The 22,623-nt window shown below is 41.6% G+C and overlaps 1 protein-coding gene across 23 annotated transcripts in view; it reads left to right on the top strand.

The window, feature by feature from the left end:
• The window catches only part of LOC129828714 (dystonin-like), a 200,145-nt gene that overhangs the window by 90,177 nt on the left and 87,345 nt on the right, over window positions 1-22,623 (top strand). For 21 of the 23 annotated variants that reach the window (XM_055889856.1, XM_055889864.1, XM_055889866.1 and 18 more), the window contains 18 exons: window positions 7,197-7,363; window positions 10,003-10,115; window positions 10,861-10,967; window positions 12,483-12,602; window positions 13,089-13,184; window positions 13,280-13,407; window positions 14,979-15,072; window positions 15,252-15,406; window positions 15,608-16,061; window positions 16,261-16,389; window positions 16,556-16,627; window positions 16,743-16,904; window positions 17,594-17,698; window positions 17,970-18,065; window positions 18,158-18,283; window positions 18,707-18,859; window positions 19,137-19,418; window positions 19,706-19,889. In XM_055889856.1, coding sequence (XP_055745831.1) covers window positions 7,197-7,363; window positions 10,003-10,115; window positions 10,861-10,967; window positions 12,483-12,602; window positions 13,089-13,184; window positions 13,280-13,407; window positions 14,979-15,072; window positions 15,252-15,406; window positions 15,608-16,061; window positions 16,261-16,389; window positions 16,556-16,627; window positions 16,743-16,904; window positions 17,594-17,698; window positions 17,970-18,065; window positions 18,158-18,283; window positions 18,707-18,859; window positions 19,137-19,418; window positions 19,706-19,889 — 2,743 coding nt within the window. Of the gene's footprint in view, window positions 1-7,196; window positions 7,364-8,321; window positions 8,339-8,400; window positions 8,414-10,002; window positions 10,116-10,860; window positions 10,968-12,482; window positions 12,603-13,088; window positions 13,185-13,279; window positions 13,408-14,978; window positions 15,073-15,251; window positions 15,407-15,607; window positions 16,062-16,260; window positions 16,390-16,555; window positions 16,628-16,742; window positions 16,905-17,593; window positions 17,699-17,969; window positions 18,066-18,157; window positions 18,284-18,706; window positions 18,860-19,136; window positions 19,419-19,705; window positions 19,890-22,623 lie in introns of those variants that run through there. The other 2 variants (XM_055889876.1, XM_055889875.1) reach the window with 2 other exon arrangements.

Genomic DNA, 22,623 nt, shown 5'->3' with positions numbered 1-22,623 from the left:
AATGACGATCATTATGTTTAGAGGAAAAAGTGTGAGGCTTGCAAGCCGAAAAACACCATCCCAACCGTGAAGAACGAAGGTGGCAGCATCATGTTGTCGGGGTGCTTTGCTTCAGAAGAGACTGGTGCACTTCACAAAATAGATGGCATCATGAGGTAGGAAAGTTATGTGGATATATTGAAGCAACACCTCAAGACATCAGTCAGGAAGTTAAAGCTTGGTCACAAATGGGTCTTCCAAATGGACAATGACCCCAAGCATACTTGCAAAATTGCTAAAGGACAACAAAGTTAAGGTATTGGAGTGGCCATCACAAAGCTCTGACCTCAATCCCATAGAACATTTGTGGGCAGAACTGAAAAAGTGTGTGTGAGCAAGGAGGCCTATAAACCTGACTCAGTTACATCAACTCTGTCAGGAGGAATGGGCCAAAATTCACCCAACTTATTGTGGGAAGCTTGTGGAAGGCTACCCGAAATGTTTGACCCAATATAAACAATTTAAAGGCAATGCCACCAAATACTAATTGAGTGTATGTAAACTTCTGACCCACTGAATGTGATGAAAGAAATAAAAGCTGAAGCAAATCATTCTCTCTACTCTCTATTGTGAAAAACTGAGTTTAAATGTATTTGGCTGAGGTGTATGTAAACTCCCAACTTCAACTGTAAATATCGCTCCCAGTGGTGATCATAGCTCAGAGCGCTTATCTTCTTTATCTGACAGTTCTAATCACGTCTGGCTCTTTGTGAACGAGTGGAATCATGAAGACTGGTTTGTTCGTTATGTTCGCCTGCATCCCCTTGATTTTTTGCTTTTTTAGCAGCACATTCACCATTCTACCAACTACCCAGCTCACTGTCGGCTCAATAGGCAACTTGAGACGCTGCTGATAGTGTGTTTGCGACATGCCGGACAAAAGGCAGTTTTAAAACCGTCCCGTGACTCCTGCCGTGTCTACAGACATCCCCTCCCCAAAAAAATGATTTGTGGAGGGTGAGTGCACAACTGGAAAATGTCGCTCATACTGTAGATATGTCAGTCAGGTGGCTAGCTGCCGGCAGAGACTTCTGCGTTGAAGGGCCCTAGCTTGTATTTCTTAGCCAGTTAGAAGGCTGAAGGAAGAAGCTAACGTTAAACGGAGTGGCAGCAAAAAATCTGCTACATAAAAAAGAGAGTAGGCTGCTGAGACAGACAGTGAATTGGGCATGTGGTGCTCAGTGGTGAGGCTGAGGGAGGAGGAAGCAGAGGAGACAGAGAGAGAGAGGATGCAAGCAGAGATAGAGGTTAGCACTGTGGTTCCCAAAATTGGGTCCGGGTACCCTGAGAAATCTGTACTAATCTTATCAAACAATAAGAGATGTTTCAATATGAACATCTCCACATGGCCTATCTTCCTTGTAGGCTGACATTAAAATACAATCAACATGTAAACAATACAGTTTAAAAAAACGTAATATGTTTTCCTTTCGTCACTGATGCTACTTGTCAGTGTGAATCATTTCTCATATTTCCCTCCTTTCAGGGGTAGGTAGCCTAGTGGTTAGAGCGTTGGGCCAGTAATTTAAAGGTTGCTGGATCAAATCCTGAGCTGACAAGGTAAAAATCTGTCTTTCTGCTGAGCAAGGCAGTAAACCCACTGTTCCCAGGGCACAGTGGATATCGATTATGTCAGCCCCCCTAACCTCTCTGATTCCTGCTCAGCAGGAAATGCAAACTTGTAGTGTATTTGAGGTTTCTGAAGTTTTGTCATTTCCACTTTGAAATTTCAGACTTGATTTGCCCTAACGAAAAATGTATAAGCCCCTACAAAAATGTCAATTAATGATAATCCAGATAATAATTTGCATTTCCTGCAGCTGCAGGATTATTTTCCTGCTGTAGCAACCTGGCTCAAATTAAGGTCCTACATCTGTACAGATGCTTTCGTATGTTTTCATTATTCTGTGAAGTGTTGTTCCATTGCAGTGGTGTTGCATGGAGACAGTGTTTGAGTTGATGTGTGATTTGGCTTAACGCCACTATCTTTCCCTATACTGTACTGGCAGACTGCTAACCACCATTTGCTCTCTAAAACCATCCAGAAGACAACTATATTTACACTATGACATCGTGTAAGAATCCCTTTGAGTCAAATAACAGCATAACTGACATCATCACATGCTGTGATGTAGAGCTGTTATATACACTGTACATCATACAAAGCCACAACACATGAACACAGAGATAATTACAAAGCTCTATGTAGTTAACTAAACTTGTTTCTCTTCACAAGATATTTCACTCAGCAGTGTTTCTGGTGAGCCTCACCTCAGCTCGAGTTTGGCTACTAGGGTTCTACCACTTATGACAAACCATGTTCTAAACTGGTTTGATCCTGGTTTTATGGAAAAATCATGCATCTTTTATTTATGTATACAATGTGTTTGCTGTCAAATGATTGGATTTTAGCGATGTAGTATACTTCAGTGATAAACAGCTGGCATTTGGAAAGGTTATTTGTTCTTTGATTCTCCTTGAAATGTTGATGTTATGATTACTGAGGTCCATGCAACTCGCCCACTCCTTACTTCTCAGACACAGCTTATATCAATGTCTATCGTTTGCTACTCAATTTCCCAGTTTTCAGATTCTAAAGGAAAATATCCCACGGTGCACCCCCACCCCTCCCACACAAAAGAAAAATAGAAGAAAAGTATTCTACCACTAGCACTGGCTGCTGATAACTACTCTGAGGGAAAATGTACTTGCTACGATTGTGATATGTATATGTCTCTCCTAGCTATCTTAAGATGAATACACTAACTGTAAGTCTGTCTGGATAAGAGTGTCTGCTGAATGACTAAAATGTAAATCCCAGAGGAAGCATCTTATTGCGGCGAGACCACTGTTTTCCGTGACGTAATTCTAAGTATACCAAAGTCTAACAACCTTGTGTCATGTTGATCCTTTAAACAATTTACACATTTTGTCCTCATCAAACTACGCACAATTTTTTAAACATTATTTTATTTAACTAGGCAAGTCAATTCCCCATAATGACAAAGCAAAAATAAATGTATTACAAATATAAAACAGAAATACCTTATTTACATAAGTATTCAGACCCTTTGCTATGAGACTCGAAATTGAGCTCAGGTGCATCCTGTTTCCATTGATCATCCTTGAGATGTTTCTACAACTTGTTTGGAGTCCACCTGGGGTAAATTCAATTGATTGGACATTATTTGGAAAGGCACACACCTGTCTATAGAAGGTCCCACAGTTGACAGTGCATGTCAGAGCAAAAACCAAGCCATAAGGTCGAATGAATTGTCCGTAGAGCTCCAAGTCAGGATTGTGTCGAGGCACAGATCTGGGGAAAGGAACCAAAACATTTCTGTAGCATTGAAGGTCCCCAAGAACAGTGTCCTCAATCATTCTTAAATGGAAGAAGTTTGCAACCACCAAGACTCTTCCTAGAGCTGGCTGTCCGGCCAAACTGACTAATCGGGGGAGAAGGGCCTTGATCAGGGAGGTGACCAAGAACCCGATGGTTACTCTGACAGAGCTCCAGAGATCCTCTGTGGAGATGGGAGAACCTTCCAGAAGGACCATCTCTGCATCACTCCACCAATAAGGCTTTTATGGTAGAGTGGCCAGACGGAAGCCACTCCTCAGTAAAAGGCACATGACAGCCTACTTAGAGTTTGCCAACAGGTACCTAAAGACTCTCAGACCATGAGAAACAAGATTCTCTGGTCTGATGAAACCAAGATTGAATCCTTTGGCCTGGCACCATCCCTACGGTGAAGCATGGTGGCTGCAGAATCATGCTGTGGGGATGTTTTTCAGCGGCAGGGACTGGGTGACTTGTCAGGCTCGAGGGAAAGATGAATGAAGCACAGAGAGATCTTTGAGAGCTCAGGACCTCAGACTGAGGCGAAGGTTCACCTTCCAACAAGACAATGACCAAGCACACAGCCAAGACTGCGCAGGAGTGGCTTCGGGACAAGTCGCTGAATGGCCTTGAGTGGCCCAGCCAGAGCCCGGACTTGAACACGATCGAACATCTGTGGAGAGACTTGAAAATAGCTGTGCATTGACGCTCCCCATCCAACTTGACAGAGCTTGAGAGGATCTGCGAAGACGAATAGGAGAAACTCCCCAAATACAGGTGGGCCAAGCTCGTGTCATCATACCCAAGAAGACTCAAAGCTGTAATCACTGCCAAAGGTGCTTCAACAAGGTACTGAGTAAAGGGGTTTGAATACTTATGTAATATGATGTGATATGATGATGTGATATGATGTGATATAATAAAATAAAATAAATGGTTTTATACTTTTGAAAATAAAAATATAAAACTGTTTTTGCTTCATCATTATGGGGTATTGTGTGTAGATTGATGAGTGGGACTAACAATTGAATCCATTTTAGAATAAAAATATATTGTAACAAAATGTGGAAAGAGTCAAATGCTCTGAATACTTTCCAAATGCAGTGAATATTATCATTTTAGCATGCCCCCAAATCTACTGAACAAGACTGCTACGATATCTCACATTAGCAAATTTTATTTGATTTATACAATAGGTGTGGACCTTACCGTGAAATGCTTACTTACAAGCCCTTAACCAACAATGCAATTTTAAGAAAAATAACAGTTAAGAAAATATTTACTAAATAAACTCAAGTGAAAAAAAGTAACATCTCAAGACATCAGTCAGGAAGTAACACAATAAAGTAACACAATAAAATAACAATAACGAGGTTATATACAGGGGGTACCAGTACCGAGTCAATGTGGTACAGGTTAGTCAAGGTATTTGAGGTAATATGCACTTGTAGGTAGGGGTAAAGTGACTATGCATAGATGATAAACAGTGAGTAGCAGCAGTGTAAATAGTCCTGGTAGCCATTTGATTAACTGTTCAGAAATCTTATGGCTTGGCTTTAGAAGCTGTTAAGGTGCCTTTTGGACCTATGCTTGGCGCTCCGGTACCGCTTGCCGTGCGGCAGCACTCAGAACAGTCTTTGACTAGGGTGGCTGGAGTCTTTGACTAGGGTGGCTGGAGTCTTTGACAAGGGTGGCTGGAGTCTTTGACTAGGGTGGCTGGAGTCTTTGACAAGGGTGGCTGGAGTCTTTGACAAGGGTGGCTGGAGTCTTTGACAAGGGTGGCTGGAGTCTTTGACTAGGGTGGCTGGAGTCTTTGACTAGGGTGGCTGGAGTCTTTGACTAGGGTGGCTGGAGTCTTTGACTAGGGTGGCTGGAGTCTTTGACAAGGGTGGCTGGAGTCTTTGACTAGGGTGGCTGGAGTCTTTGACTAGGGTGGCTGGAGTCTTTGACAAGGGTGGCTGGAGTCTTTGACTAGGGTGGCTGGAGTCTTTGACTAGGGTGGCTGGAGTCTTTGACTAGGGTGACTGGAGTCTTTGACTAGGGTAGCTGGAGTCTTTGACAATTGTTAGGGCCTTCCTCTGACACCGCCTGTTATAGAGGTCCTGGATGCCAGGAAGCTTTGCCCCAGTGATGTACTGAGTCGTACACACTACCCTCTGTAGCGCCTTGTGATCGGATGCTGGTTGTTGTCCTGGCACCACACTGCCAGGTGTCTGACCTCTTCCCTATAGACTGTCTCATCGTTGTCAGTGATCAGGCCTACCACCCTTGTGTCATCGGCAAACTTAATGATGGTGTTGGAGTCGTGCTTGGCCACGCATTTGTGGGTGAACAGGGAGTACAGGAGGGAACTAGGCACGCACCCCTGAGGGGCCCCCGTGTTGAGGATCAGCGTGTGTTGTCGCCTACCCTTACCACCTGGGGGCGGCCCGTCAGGAAGTCCAGGGTCCAGATGCAGAGGGAGATGTTCAGTCCCAGGGTCCGTAGCTTAGTGATGAGCTATGGTGTTGAACGCTGAGCTGTAGTTAATGAACAGCATTCTCACGTTGGTGTTTTGTCCAGGTGGGAAAGAGCCGTATGGAGTGCAATAGAGATTGCGTCATCTGTGGATCTGTTTGGGCGGTATGTCAATTTGCGTGGGTCTAGGGTTTCCGTGATGATGGTGTTGATGTGAGCCATGACCAACCTTTCAAAGCTCAACATGGCTACAAACATGAGTGCTACGGGTCTGTAGTCATTTAGGCAGGTTACTTTTGCGTTCTTGGACACAGGGACTATGTTGGTCTGCTTGAAACATGTAGCTATTAACGACCCGGTCAGGGATAGGTTAAAAATATCAGTAAAGACACTTGCCAGTTGGTCAGCGCATGCTTTGAGTACACGTCCTGGTAAACCGCCTTGTGAATGTTGACCTGTTTAAAGGACTCATCATCATTTCTCTCAACCTTAGTTTCAATGTCCGTCTTTTCTAGCTCATCCACCAGATTCTGAAAGTGTAACTAGGTCAACATTGTCTAGCAAAACATGAAACATGACAACACAGCAGGAGTCGTTCAAAGGTCGCTTCCTGTTGTCAAGGTCAGAGGTGATCATGTTGTTCTTCCAGCTCCAGATACATGGAATTGCTACCTCATGTCAACTGAGTTGAAGCAACAGGGGAATGTGTTTGGTTGGAGTTCATCACACTCTTTAACATGTGCCAACGAATGGCTTATTTATTAGTATGTCGACACTGCCAATTTTACATTTTACAACCAAATAAGGAAATATGGAGGTGTCTGTCTTGAATTTGGTGCAGACATTTATCATGTGTTTTTATTCATTCAGCACATGATCATGTGTGTTAGGAAATTAATGTTGTTATTAGTTATTCTACGTGTGACTCTAGAAATGCTGTTCCTGACATCTGAAAAATGTCCCTGAAGTATTATTTGGTCTGTTTCACCCATATGTTTGATGGTAATTTAGGTGTTTGATGGTACAGATGTAGGATCTTCATTTGATCACCCTGTCGCAGGAGAACATTCCTTCAATGCAGGAAATGTAAAACGTGCAGTGTATTTGAGGTTTAACAAAGGCTTCTGAAGTTTGTAATTTCCACTTATACATTTTAGATTTGATTTTCACTTACGAAAAATCGACCAACTGCTACAAAATCCTTCCATTAATTATAATCCACATAATAGTTCACATCTGCTGTTGCTGCTGGATTATTTTCCTGCTGTAACAAACTGGCTCAAATGAAGATCCTACATCTGTGCTGTAGGTGTAATGACACTAACAGCTGTAATAACTTGTTTATGTTGTTCCTCTCCAGATCTCGGAGATCCATGTCTGCGGGGAGTCGGAGGACATGACAGCCAAGGAGCGTCTGCTGATGTGGTCCCAGCAGATGACCGAGGGCTACGTGGGCGTACGCTGTAACAACTTCACCACCTCCTGGAGGGACGGGAGGCTTTTCAACGCCATCATTCACAAATACAGGTAACGCCATCATTCACAAATACAGGTAACGCCATCATTCACAAATACAGGTAACGCCATCATTCATAAATACAGGTAACACCATCATTCACAAATACAGGTAACGCCATCATTCACAAATACAGGTAACACCATCATTCACAAATACAGCTAACGCCATCATTCACAAATACAGGTAACACCATCATTCACAAATACAGGTAACACCATCATTCACAAATACAGGTAACGCCATCATTCACAAATACAGGTAACGCCATCATTCATAAATACAGGTAACACCATCATTCACAAATACAGGTAACGCCATCATTCACAAATACAGGTAACACCATCATTCACAAATACAGCTAACGCCATCATTCACAAATACAGGTAACACCATCATTCACAAATACAGGTAACACCATCATTCATAAATACAGGTAACACCATCATTCACAAATACAGGTAACGCCATCATTCACAAATACAGGTAACACCATCATTCATAAATACAGGTAACACCATCATTCACAAATACAGCTAACGCCATCATTCACAAATACAGGTAACACCATCATTCACAAATACAGCTAACGCCATCATTCACAAATACAGGTAACACCATCATTCACAAATACAGCTAACGCCATCATTCACAAATACAGGTAACACCATCATTCACAAATACAGGTAACGCCATCATTCACAAATACAGGTAACACCATCATTCACAAATACAGGTAACGCCATCATTCACAAATACAGGTAACGCCATCATTCACAAATACAGGTAACGCCATCATTCACAAATACAGGTAACGCCATCATTCACAAATACAGGTAACACCATCATTCACAAATACAGGTAACACCATCATTCACAAATACAGGTAACGCCATCATTCACAAATACAGGTAACGCCATCATTCACAAATACAGGTAACGCCATCATTCACAAATACAGGTAACGCCATCATTCACAAATACAGGTAACACCATCATTCACAAATACAGGTAACACCATCATTCACAAATACAGGTAACACCATCATTCACAAATACAGGTAACACTTGAGGTACAGAACCTGTATCTGAAATAGAGACCCCTGGATCACCAATCCCTATATTTTATTTGAAAAAGAAATTCCAGAACAGTGACTTTCTTGAATGCTCTACAATGCTTTTTTAATGGTTATTAAAAACAATTTTGTCGTTCATTAGGGTTTAACTGTAATATCACTTTAGGAGTATATTCCCAGTGTATAACAAAAACAAGATACATAACATAACTATTTTCCTCCTCTGTTGACTTGCTGTGTCTTGCTGAATCATGTCTGCGGTTCACCACCACATTTTGAATCTTGGACCTCATCATTCCAATGAGGCAGCACTTAGTGGTTTTGACTAGTCATTAGGGGGCTGTTGGCTTTTCAGTTAGACATGATCAGATTTCAGTATGACCCAGTACACTCTACGTCAGTGTTTCCCAACCCTAGTCCTCCAGTACCCCCAGCAGAACACATTTTTGTTGTAGCCCTGTACAAACACACCTCATTCAACTCATTGATAGCTTGATGATTAGTTGACAAGTTAAATGAGGTGTGCTTGTCCAGGGTCAGGTGTACTGTTGGGGTCCTGGAAGACCAGGGATGAGAAATACTGCTCTACCTTGTTGGACTGACCTAAAATAAGATGAACTAGGTTGACTAGTAGATGAAGACGTATGTCTCCTTTTTCTCTCCCTTTTGTTTGTTATGGTCAATGTCACATCATTTTTTGCTGTCCAATCATTCTTAAGTTCAATGGACACAAGTTATTGATGTATGTGTGGGTCATGTGGAACTGTTTTACTTAACCAATGACCTATGTTGGGTTGGCTTGACTGTCCTTGTCTCTTGAGCAAAAACAGATTTATTTAACTTATATTACATTCCGTTACAGGCTTATATTACATTATGTTACAGGTTTATATTACATGATGTTACAGGCTTATATTACATTATGTTACCGGCTTACTGTATATTACATTATGTTAAAGGATTATATTGCATTATGTTACATGCTTATATTACATTATGTTACCGGCTTATATTACATGATGTTACAGGCTTATATTGCATGATGTTACAGGCTTATATTACATGATGTTACAGGCTTATATTACATGATGTTACAGGCTTATATTACATGATGTTACAGGCTTATATTACATTATGTTACAGGCTTACTGTATATTACATTATGTTAAAGGATTATATTGCATTATGTTACATGCTTATATTACATTATTTTGCAGGCTTATATTACATTATGTTACAGGCTTATATTACATTATGTTACAGGCTTGTATTGCATTATATTACAGGCTTATATTACATTATGTTACAGGCTTATTTTACATTTGCTCGTCATCACACTAAAACTTTCCTCCAAACAAAAATGCTTGTTCCTAGGTAATTAAACAAAACTATTCAAGAAGTATAGTGTGTGCTGAAACCGCTGAAATAACCCAAAACATAACAATGCAAACCACCCTAAATGATTATTTGCCAAAATAATACATATGTACCCTGTCTCCTCATATTAACATTTCAATAAACAGAAAGCAGGCAATCTTAATGAGCTTCCACTGGTATTTCCTCTTCCATTGCAGGCCTGACCTGGTGGATATGGCCAGAGTGTCGGCCCAGACTAGCCGGTCAAACTTAGAACAGGCCTTTGGTGTGGCTGAACGGCTTGGGGTGGCCAGACTACTGGACCCTGAGGGTGAGTTATTCTGTTTATCCACATGCTTTTCTCTAATGTTTTTTTTGACACATCAGGTAAACATTCTCCAAGACACATCTCTCCTACTGTAAATCAGCTGGAAGAAATGCAATGCATTATTACCAGAGGGAGGAGATCTCTTCTAAGCACAGCTTAATTTACTGACTGTTATTTGTTTCATTATATGGACGATGCTTTACTAAATGTCAGAGCCGTGTGTATAGGTGGCAGGGAAGTCAGGCGCAGGAGAGTTAAACTGAGTGTAATGGAGACTTTTAATAAATGTCCATTTAACAATGCTCCAAACACGAACAATGTACATACGTAAAAAATCAACATGGGTACGGGGACCCGTCGCACACCTATACATCAATAAACAACAGTTGACATAAAACAATCCCTGACAAAGACATGAGGGGAAACAGAGGGTTAAATACACAAGAGGTAATGGATGGGATTGAAAACAGGTGTGTGGGAAGACAAGACAAAAGCAATGGAAAATGAAAAATGGATCGATGATGGCTAGAAGACCGGTGACGTCGACCGCCGAACACCGCCCGAACAAGGAGAGGCAACGACTTCGGTAGAAGTCGTGACACTAAATGAAAAAGACACAACATGTGAATGGGATACATGAGATTTAAATCAAACATTGTATTAATTATGATTATAAACACTCCCTTAAATCATGTACCTTACAACGATCACATTGTGTATTGGGTCTTATTTCACCTTTTCTCACCAGACGTGGATGTGCAGACTCCTGATGAGAAGTCAGTCATCACATACGTCTCCACTCTGTATGATGTCTTCCCTAAAGTACCTGATGGTGTTGACGGTATCAATGCAAATGTAAGTACATGATGAACAGATTATTGTACGGTGCACTTAAATGTCCTATGTGAGTAGAGTTGAGAAGAGCATTTTATATTTCAAATACTGTATGATGAAGGCAAAATCAACATCTCAATACAAATCAACAATGTCCTATTGTCAACATGGGTTGACTTCTATCTTTGTAACCATTGACTGCAGTCTCTATGCTCTTTGATTATCACCATGGGACTTCACCACTGGATGTACAGTATATTTTACACTTACATCCTTTGAATTCACACCAGTTATAAATATTTTGTCATAACTTTGACATACATTTATTTATTTATATATCTTTATTTTTGGGTACCTTTTATACCCCCCTTTCTCCCCAATTTTGTGATATCCAATTGGTAGTTACAGTCTTGTCCCATCGCTGCTTCTTGACACGCTGCTCGCATTAACCCGGAAGCCAGCCGCACCAATGAGTCGGAGGAAACACCGTACAGCTGGCGACCGAAGTCAGTGTGCATGTGCCCGACCGCCACAAGGAGTCGCTAGAGCCCGATGGGACAGGGACATCCCTGCCGGCCAAACCCTCCCCTAACCCGGACAACGCTTGTCCAATTATGCGCCGTCTCATGGGTCTCCCAGTCGCGGCCGGCTGTGACACAGCCCGGGATCAAACCCGGATCTATAGTGACGCCTCTAGCACCGCTATGCAGTGCCTTAGACCGCTGCGCCACTCGGGAGGCCTGGCATACATTCTTGACTTTATTCTTGATTTGGTTCTCGACTGTGATTCTTGATTTACGGTTGTGATTGGGCACGGATGTTATATAATATGCATTCCATTGCATCACTCATATATTTAAGAAAAGGCATTTTATTCCATCTGGCTTTGTTGAGGCAAATAAATCTGAAAGCTTGAGCTGGATGCTTAAAGGGAGTATTTAGATGCTGGAACCCCTCCCAGAACATTGTGTAAATGTTGTTTAGAGGCTATGGAAGAATGCTAAACTGTGTGTACTCTAGTAACCACAGCAGAGAACCTTAACTGCAGATGTAGGATCTTAATTTGAGCCAGTTTGCTACAGCAGGAAAATCCTGCAGCCACAGTAAATGTGAATTATTATGTGGATTATAATTAATGGACATTTTGTAGGGGTTAATACATTTTTTCTAAGCAAAAATCAAGTATGAAATTTCAAAGTGGAAATGACAAATTTCAGAAGCATTTTTAAACCTCAAATACACTACACGTTGCAGGAAAGTTCTCCTGCAACAGGTTGATCAAATTAAGTTCCTACATCTGTACTTCTTGTTGTAGATTAGTTTGTATAGCACCAACTATTTAAAGCAAAATTATGACAACCTGTTGTTTTGCACGTTGTACAATGCCAATATTTGCAGATGCCCTATAGATCTAATATGTATTGCTTGAACAACACGATACGCTCTACACCAAGAACTTGGTCCATTTAGAAAATGGATGAGCCAATGTAAGTATGAAAACTGATATGTTTAATAATCTATTTTTTTTCTTGACAGGATGTTGATATAAAATGGGTAGAGTACCAGAACATGGTGAATTACCTGAGCCAGTGGCTCAAACACAATGTGGCAGTGATGTCAGACAGAGCGTTCCCTAACAACCCAGTGGAACTCAAGGTAAGGCAAAAATACAATTTGATTACAGATCAAATGCAGCTTGAATTTTCAGACATATTGAATGGTAGAAAGAGCCCTAGTTTGATCAAGAATGAACCTCCAAATAGCATCCAATGTGTGAAGTGTTTGTCTGGTTGGTTTTCAGTCAGTTGGATATCAGTTTATAGTGCTTGGCTCTGAAAGCCCGAGGCTAAGAACCCAAGCTCTCTGAGGCTTCAAATGGCCCATAAGTAGCGTCTCTCATTAAATATTAAAGCGATATTGACGGGTATCAGAGAGATTCTCCGTTTACCTCAAATAGTCCACAGCTGCTAAGACTACAGGAGCTCTGTGTGGTACAGCCATTTCAAAGCAGACGAGTGTGAGTATACACACTGAGATCAGATACATTTTTAATAGCTTATTCAAAATGTATTGATTCTATATTTCTTTGATATTTTTCTATGTTAACATTGATTTTTAAAATTTTATTTTTATTTTTTACAGGCACTTTATACACAGTACTTGCAGTTTAAAGAGAATGAAATCCCCCTGAAAGAAACCGAGAAGAGCAAAATCAAGCATCTTTACAAAATGCTTGAGGTATGCTACCGCGACGTACACTCGTTTGTTCTTTCTTAACCAGCAGACTACAATGAACTTCACTAAGACGTTGCTGTGCGTGTGTTGGGGGACAGGTGTGGATGGAGTTTGGTCGTATCCAGCTTCCTCAGGGATATCACCCCAACGATGTGGAGAAGGAATGGGGCAAGCTGATCGTGGCCATGCTGGAGAGAGAGAAGAGCCTGAGGCCTGAGGTGGATAGGTATGAAGGATCAACCTTCTCATACTGCAGGAGTAACACACACTACTGTGATTTATAATACTGATCCCGTACTTACATGACTGCAATAAGTCAGAGCTAACTAAGATTGAAGATTTGATCCGATTGCCTAATTGCAATGACTATGCAAAATGGTAATTAATGATTGGTTTCAGTGTCAATGGTGAGTGCTCGTGATTCAAGTCACCCTTTTTATTATTAGACTTTTGTGTCATACTTCTGTTTAAGGATGTGCAGTAATTGGATTCTTCCGAGGTTCACTAAATTACATAGTCTTTACACGTTTACATTTTGTGGTTTGGTTAACTGCTGAGTTCTTCAAACTGAGGTGTTGTAAAATTCACGCATCTTTCTCGTTTCTCTGTATTTCTAAAATACTGTCATATCTCTTGTCAGGTTTGTGGGCATTAATTGTGGTGTGAGTCCATGCCTAGCTTATCAGCTCAAGCTATTCAGTGATGTTTTTGTTTTTAGGTACTTTTGATTTTAAGTGCTGATGGTGGGTGTGCACCTTATTTTTTGTCAACATCAGTTTGTTTATAAGCTTACAGTCTGACACAGTCACAGGCAAATATTGTCCTCTTATCATGTCATCTTGCATCTATCATTCTTGGACTGCAGGGACTATTTATGTTTTTGCAACAGCTAATGGGGATCCTAATAAAATACCAAATACCAAATGTTGGAAATCACCTGGCTTGTTGATATCTGGTAATGTTGTGTGATATTATGTAGATAATTGTTGGCTATGCAGACTAATAGAAGCCCAGTAGTATGTGCCACATCCCCTGTTACATCCCCTGTTAAATAGAAAAAGGAATGTCTGCATCTCTGGTATGCTCCCAAGTTGATTTATTCAGACACACAAAAAAGACAACGTTTCAATCCAAAATGCCTGACGACTCCTGTTACCATCAACTGTTACTGTCTGAACCTGTAATGGATTGTGCAAGAATGCCATGAGCTTCTATGGCCTAGGGCAAAATATTCTTTAAGGGTAGGTTTCTGTGAGGACACGTACAGGCCTATAAAAAAGGGGAGACAAAAACACTCCGTGCCAGGTGGACCTGTGTGTGTGCCGCATATCGTTGGGGTTGAGTCTGTGCTGATGTTCCTGTCTTAGATGGAAGAGAAATTAGCTGGCTAGTGTTGTTCTCTGAGTGGCTCAGTATAGTCCTATATATGCTTCTACCATGCACAGCAACATGGCATATAACATGGGATACAGCAGTGTCTCATCAGTTAGCAACAGCACTCTGACCAGCCTGGGTTCCTCTGAGAACCTCTCAGGACCAGCCATGGAGCCACTGCTCTCCAGCACCCCAGCCTTTCCAGTGTTTCTCAATAACAACAACTCTTTGTATGGATCAAGGTGAGGTTAACCATTAGAAGTCAGGGCTGTCAGAGCTTTTTCTCTTGTTGATTTTCTTTCTACAGATGCAATTTCAAGTGGAACTCTGATGGCACTGCATTACCACATATTTTTTGTTTATGTGGTAAAATTACTTCTGTACAATATTAATGTAAATTGACTAAACGTTTTTGTCTTTTAGGCTTGAAATGTTGCAGCAGATTGCCAACAGGGTCCAGCGGGACTGTGTCAATGGAGAGGACAAACTAGCATTAGCAAGAGCAGCTCTGCAATCTGTAAGTAGCACATTGGAATGTTTACCACAAAACCTCAGAATACTCCAGGTCCTGCTTTTACTTATGTTTATTTGTTGAGGCAAATGTTGTGTCTTTATTTGTTTATATCAATATTGTTATTGAACTTTGTAATAGAAAAGTACATCAACAACAGTTTGGACATTTACATTTTTTCTCAGGATGCTAAGAGGCTAGAGTCTGGGGTCCAGTTCCAGAACGAGGCAGAGACCGCTGGGCACCTTCTGGAATGTGAAAACCTGCTGAGACAGCAGGTGGTAGATATCCAGATTCTACTGGATGGGAAGTACTACTACTCTGATCAGCTTGTTCAAAGGTGCAAACTTACTGCTTTTTCTAGATATCACGCAACACATAGACATAAAGGAAACATTTGTAGTGAAATATTGATTGCAAAATAGTGTAGGGAATTACACATGTGTTTATGAGAATGATAAGAACCTCATGTAAACTGATAAATGATAAATCATGAACTATATGAATAAACATGTCATTGTGTGTTGTGTGTATGATCTAGGGTATCCAAGCTCCGTGACGACCTGCTGGGCCTGAGGGCAGAGTGTTCCTCTGTGTACAGACAAGGACGCACCCTAACCACCCAACAGACCACGATGATGATCTCAGGCATCAGTCAGAGTCTCAACTCAGGCTTCTCCTCCTCCAACCTCAACTCCAGCCTCACCCCTGGAGGCCTGGGAACCCCTGGTTCCACCTTCACCTCCATCCTTACCCCGGGCCTCACCCCTGCCCTGAGTCCCGCCATGACCCACGGCGGCATGCAGCCCGGCTTGGTGCAGGCCTACATGGGGGGCGGAGGAGTGGGTATGGCCCCGGGAGACCTCCAGCACCTCAAACAAATGCAGATCCGCAAGCCCCTGTGCAAGTCCTTGCTAGTGGACCCCAACATGACCGAGGATGAGGTCAACATAAACTTTGTGCAAGACCTGATCAACTGGGTGGAGGAGATGCAGGTGAGGACTTAGCAAAGCTCTGGGGTCAGACTGTTGATTTGATTTATTTATCCTTATTTATACAGGTTTCGTCATTGAGATAAAAATTATATTTTACAAGAGACCTGTTCACTATAATGTTTGTATAATTCTGTACCTTTTGATATTTGCGATTTAGACATTTGAGACCAATTCTGAATTGTTTTGTCTTCCTGTGAAGGTGCAATTGGATCGCGGGGATTGGGGATCTGATTTGCCAAGTGTGGAAACACATTTAGAGAACCACAAAGGGGTTCACAGAGCCATCGAAGACTTTCAAATGAGCCTTAAAGAAGCCAAACTTAGTGAGGTATGTACAAGCAATTGTCAGCCCATTCTGACAAGTTTTTATTTGGAAAAACTATAAAATATCTCTGTGCATCACATTATTTTTTTTATTTTTTGCGTTAACCCCTTAATGGTGCAATGTTTTTAAATGTCAAGTAATAAAAACATGGTATGTCTCTTTATATCAGATTCAGATGACCCAAAATCTAAGTTATTCTGAGAAACTGGGAAAATTGGAAACCCAGTATGGGAAGTTACTGGTAAGTATCCTATTAAAATCATTGGCAGTCCTAAGTAGTAAAATAATCACTTCACTGCTTAGTTGAATAGCACATGGAGATCCTGACTATTTCCCATGGTTCTGTGCTTCTGTAGAACTGTTCGCGGGAGCGTCAGAAGAACCTGGAGAGCCTCCATGACTTTGTTTCGCGGGCCACCATGGAACTCATCTGGCTCAATGAGAAAGAGGAGGAGGAGGTCGCTTTCGACTGGAGCGATCTCAACGGCAACATCTCTAAGAAGAGACAGTACCACTCTGTGAGTCCCTCCACTGTTCAGCCCATTATATTTCTATTTCCTTATTTTGTTTCCAGAATATTTGGCTATTCGGGCACATCTGTGGATAACTCTGTTCATATTCATTATGGTAGATATTTTAGAAGGAGTTGAATGTTATAGACGGTCAAGCAAAACCGTAGAGCTATTCATTTCTGGCATGGATCCACCTCTGGCATGTATAGCCTTTCCACAAGGAATTGGGTTTGACTCTCTAGACCTAAAGGAATTAACACATTTTCTGTGAGTGAAAAGATGCCTTGAGGTGATCATATCTCCTAGGGTGATGTGTTTTCTCATGTTTTTGCATGGGTGGAAAGGAATTACAGGGGCTTGTTTTGGGGTTACAGCATACCATTAGAAAATACCACTGGGAGCGTCTATATTACGTTCTATTCAGCTTGATTCAGTGAATCAGTTTGACATCTCTTCAAACTAATTTATTTCCATCTGGCATTTAGAAATGCGTGTACGTGCCCCTGCAAGTCATTGTGTTAGAAGAGGGGAGGAGATTGGTCTCAGGCCATGTTTGGAGGCCATGGATGCAGTGTGATATCTCTCTCTCTTTCTCTCTATCTATATCCCCTCTCTCTCAATCTCTCTCTCTCTCTCCCCCACCCTCTCTCTCGCTCTCTCTCTCTCTCTACCCCACTCTCTCGCTCTCTCTGTAGGATCTGATGAGAGAGTTGGATGAAAAGGAGGAGGTGATCAAGTCTGTACAGGACAGGGCAGAGAACCTTCTGCAGGAGAACCACCCTGCTAGGTTAACTATTGAAGTAAGCCCCGTCGGTGTTTACAGATGTCCCCTAACCACTCCAAAACCGTGTCATATAAACTCCTTTTATGATAAATCCATTAGATTGTACGTCTCAGATAATGTGGTCATTTGTCCATTAAAATATACATATTATTACTCATTTCCAGGTATCAGAACCTGCATAAGTGCTCAACAATATTGTATATTTAAATTGCTTCAATAACTTGTTCCAACAAGAACAATTATACAGCATTTTTAATTAGAACATGATTCTATGTGGAATCCTCTAGGCATACAAAGCAGCCATGCAGACCCAGTGGAGTTGGATCCTACAGCTATGCTCTTGTGTGGAGCAGCACCTCAAAGACAACACAGTCTATTTTGAGGTGAGCTAGTTATCTGCTTTCCTCAAACAAATGGACGGAGGCATGCTAGTTGCAAAAAGCTCATCTGATCTTCTTTCTACCCTTCCATACAGTTTTTCAATAATGCCAAAGAGTCAATGGATTACCTGAAGAGCCTGCAAGGTGACATCCAAAGAAAGTATTGCTGTGATCGGACAAGCAGTGTACACAAGCTGGAAGATCACATCCAGGAGTCCATGGTAAGCTGGCAAATAAGAACTGGTTGGTACACAATCATTAGCCAGATTCCCAAACTATGTTGTTAAATCAGTGAAATTAGGGCTCCCGAGTGGCACAGTGGTCTAAGGCACATCTCAGTGCAAGAGGTGTCACTACAGTCCCTGGTTCGAATCCGGGCTATATCACATCCAGCTGTGATTGGGAGCCTCATAGGGCGGCCCATTGTTGGCTGGAGTAGGCCATCATTGTAAATAAAAGGTAGATTTTCCTTTTTTAAAGGATCAACCTCCTGGACTGTCATGGTCAGACATGATGGATTCATAGAGGTTCCAAGTGAATACCCCACCATTAAAGATTAACCAACTATCCCTGTGAGTGAATTCAGCTCATACTGAGCTGGTATGGTGTCATAATTCCCATGTGTTTCACTGATGCTGGAACAGGATGAGAAGGAGCAGCTCCTCCAGTACCGCAGCACAGTGGCTGGGTTGGTGGGCAAAGCCAAGGCCATCGTCCAGCTCAAGCCTAGGAACCCAGATACCCCTGTCAGATCCTCCATACCCGTCAAAGCCATCTGTGACTACCGACAAATAGAGGTACAATGTCTCTTTTTATAGATATGTAATACCGTCCCTTTTCTGTCTATTCAAGTAGTTCATCACATGTCACATACTTTAAATTGAGTTTTCACACTTGTCTTCTATAGTAACAAGATATGCATTGAGATCGCTAAGGAACATTTCTGGCCATTTTAATTCGAGGTAGATGTATTTAGATAGCGGATAAAAAGTTTGATACTTTGAGTTGATTCGGATTTCGGAGTGAAATGGTAGAGTCATTTTGATTTGTCATGTCTCACTTCGTCTCTCCTAGATCACCATCTATAAGGATGATGAGTGTGTCCTGGCCAGTAACTCTCACCGGGCCAAGTGGAAGGTGATCAGTCCATCTGGGAACGAGGCTATGGTTCCCTCTGTCTGCTTCACCGTGCCTCCACCCAACAAGGAGGCTGTGGACCAGGCCAGCAGAATTGAGCAGCTGTACCAGAATGTCCTGACTCTGTGGCACCACTCCCACATAAAAATGAAGAGCGTGGTCTCCTGGCACTACCTGATGGCAGACGTCAGAGCCATCCGTGACTGGAACGTGTCCTCAGTACGTTAACGCCTAACTACTTAATCTACTTCTCAAGATAAATCCCCATTAGCAACACTTAAACCCTAGTATTACAGTGATAGAGGTAGAATTACCTGTCATTGTCTCATTCAGGTCTTCACAGAAAAGAGAATGATGTTATTAAAGTCTAATGTTTCTCATATTCACTGACTTGACCTGCAATTTCATCATTATACTGTAGCTGGTGACTGAACCTTTTCATAAAACATTTTAATAAGGTTTTATGGTGTAGGTCTGTCTCATGTGTTTTCCCCTGTTCACCCCAGATTAAGACCATGTTGCCAGGCGAGCACCAGCAGGTCCTTAGCAACCTGCAATCCCACTTTGAGGACTTCCTGGAGGACAGCAAGGAGTCGGAGGTGTTCACTGTGGCAGACTGTTCCCAGCTAGAAAGGGAGGTGCTGGCCTGCAAGGACTACTACGAGGAGCTGCTCAAGTCTGCAGAGAGAGGCAAGACTAAGCAAAGCTATTCAGAGAGAGGCAAGGCTAAGCAAAGTTAGTCTAGAGAGAGGCAAGGCTAAGCAAAGCTATTCAGAGAGAGGCAAGGCTAAGCAAAGTTAGTCTAGAGAGAGGCAAGGCTAAGCAAAGCTAGTCTAGAGAGAGGCAAGGCTAAGCAAAGTTAGTCTATATAGAGGCAAGGCTAAGCAAAGCTAGTCTAGAGAGAGGCAAGGCTAAGCAAAGTTAGTCTATATAGAGGCAAGGCTAAGCAAAGCTAGTCTAGAGAGAGGCAAGGCTAAGCAAAGTTAGTCTAGAGAAAGGCTAAGCAAAGCTAGTCTGCAGAGAGAGGCAAGACTAAGCAAAGCTAGTCAGAGAGAGGCAAAGCTAGTCTAGAGAGAGGCAAGGCTAAGCAAAGTTAGTCTATATAGAGGCAAGGCTAAGCAAAGCTAGTCTAGAGAGAGGCAAGGCTAAGCAAAGTTAGTCTAGAGAAAGGCTAAGCAAAGCTAGTCTGCAGAGAGAGGCAAGGCTAAGCTAAACTAGTCTGCAGAGAAAGGCTAAGCAAAGCTAGTCTAAAGAGAGAGGTAAGGCTAAGATAAGATATACTATACAGTTGAAGTCGGAAGTTTACAAACACTTAGGTTGGAGTCATTAAAACTTGTTCTTCAACCACTCCACAAATTTCTTGTTAACAAACTATAGTTTTGGCAAGTTGGTTAGGACATTGACTTTGTGCATGACACAAGTAATTTTTCCAACAATTGTTTACAGACAGATTATTTCACTTATAATTCACTGTATTACAATTCCAGTGGGTCAAAAGTTTAATTACACTAAGTTGACTGTGACTTTAAACAGCTTGGAAAATTCCAGAAAATTATGTCATGGCTTTAGAAACTACTGATAGGCTAATTGACATAATTTGAGTCAATTGGCGGTGTACCTGTGGATGTATTTCAAGGACTCCCTTCAAACTCAGAAAAATAAAGAAAGAAATCAGCCAAGACCTCAGAAAAAAATTGTAAACCTCCACAAGTCTGGTTCATCCTTGGGAGCAATTTCAAAAGGCATGAAGGTACCACGTTCATCTGTACAAACAATAGTACGCAAGTATAAACACCATGGGACCATGCAGCCATCATACCACTCAGGAAGGAGACACGTTCTGTATCCTAGAGATGAACGTACTTTGGTGCGAAAAGTGCAAATCAATCCCAGAACAACAACAAAGGACCTTGTGAAGATGCTGGAGGTAACAGGTACAAAAGTATCTATATCCACAGTAAAACGAGTCCTATATTGACATAACCTGAAAGGCCGCTCAGCAAGGAAGAAGCCACTGCTCCAAAACCATAAAAAAGCCAGATTACGGTTTGCAACTGCACATGGGGACAAAGATGGTACTTTTTGGAGAAATGTCATCTGGTCTGATGAAACAAAAATAGAACTGTTTGGCCATAATGGCCATCGTTATGTTTGGAGGAAAAAGGGGGATGCTTGCAAGCCGAAGAACACCATCCCAACCGTGAAACACAGGGGTGGCAGCATCATGTTGTGGGTGTGCTTTGCTGCAGGAGGAACTGGTGCACTTCACAAAATAGATGGCATCATGAGGGAGGAAAATTCTGTGGATATATTGAAGCAACATCTCCAGACATTAGTCAGGAAGTTAAAGCTTGATCGCAAATGGGTCTTCCAAATGTACAATGACCCCAAGCATACTTCCAAAGTTGTGGCAAAATGGTTTAAGGACAACAACGTCAAGGTATTGGAGTGGCCATCACAAAGCCCTGACCTCAATCCTATAAAAAACTGAAAAAGCATATGCGAGCAAGGAGGCCTACAAACCTGACTCAGTTACATCAGCTCGGTCAGGACGAATGGGCCAAAATTCACCCAACTTATTGTGGGAGGCTTGTGGAAGGCTAACCAAAATGTTTGACCCAAGTTAAGCAATTTAAAGGCAATGCTACCAAATACTAATTGAGTGTATGTAAACTTCTGACCCACTGAATGTGACGATAGAAATAAAAGCTGAAATAAATCATTCTCTCTACTATTATTCTGACATTTCACATTCTTAAAATGAAGTGGTGATCCGAACTGACCTAAAACAGGGAATTTTTGCTATGACTAAATGTCAGGAATTGTGAAAAACTGAGTTTAAATGTAGTTGGCTAAAGTGTTTGTAAACTTCCGACTTCAACTGTATATACAAAAGTATGTAAACTATTAGCTAGCCTCTACTGTCTTTGCTAACAGGAGCTCGCTGATACATGTTTTGGCAGCAGTCCTCGAGGAAAACACATAGTTATTTTAGCCTTTCAGGCATAACGTTAATACCTTTTAAAAAGCCCTTTTACATCAGCAGATGTCACAAAGTGCTTATACAGGAACCCAGCCTAAAAAACCCAAACAACAAGCAATGCAGATATAGAAGCACGGTGTACAGTCCATTTCCCCTGGAATTATGAATATGTCTGTTTTAGATGCTTGGTGTTGTGTCACCAAAAGTAGTAGAATCTCCTGCCTACTACGTTAAGGAGGAGACGTTGGTCTGATTGATTGCCCACTAATTCATCTGCATGATTAATGAGTAATAAGCAGATTGTTTGTAAACACTTTGCAATAATGATGCCAAATTGTATTAATAGTGTCAGAGATTACTACATAGTTTTTCATTAACACATTCACTTCACACTCCCTCTGTTATGTCTGGGAGAGATGTGTTTTGAATTATACAAACGTA

The sequence above is a fragment of the Salvelinus fontinalis genome, chromosome 30 (assembly GCF_029448725.1).
Source record: "Salvelinus fontinalis isolate EN_2023a chromosome 30, ASM2944872v1, whole genome shotgun sequence".
In the NCBI taxonomy this organism is placed as follows: Eukaryota; Metazoa; Chordata; class Actinopteri; order Salmoniformes; family Salmonidae; genus Salvelinus; species Salvelinus fontinalis.
Note: the sequence above shows the minus strand (reverse complement) of the source record. Positions and strands in the feature narration are given on the sequence as shown.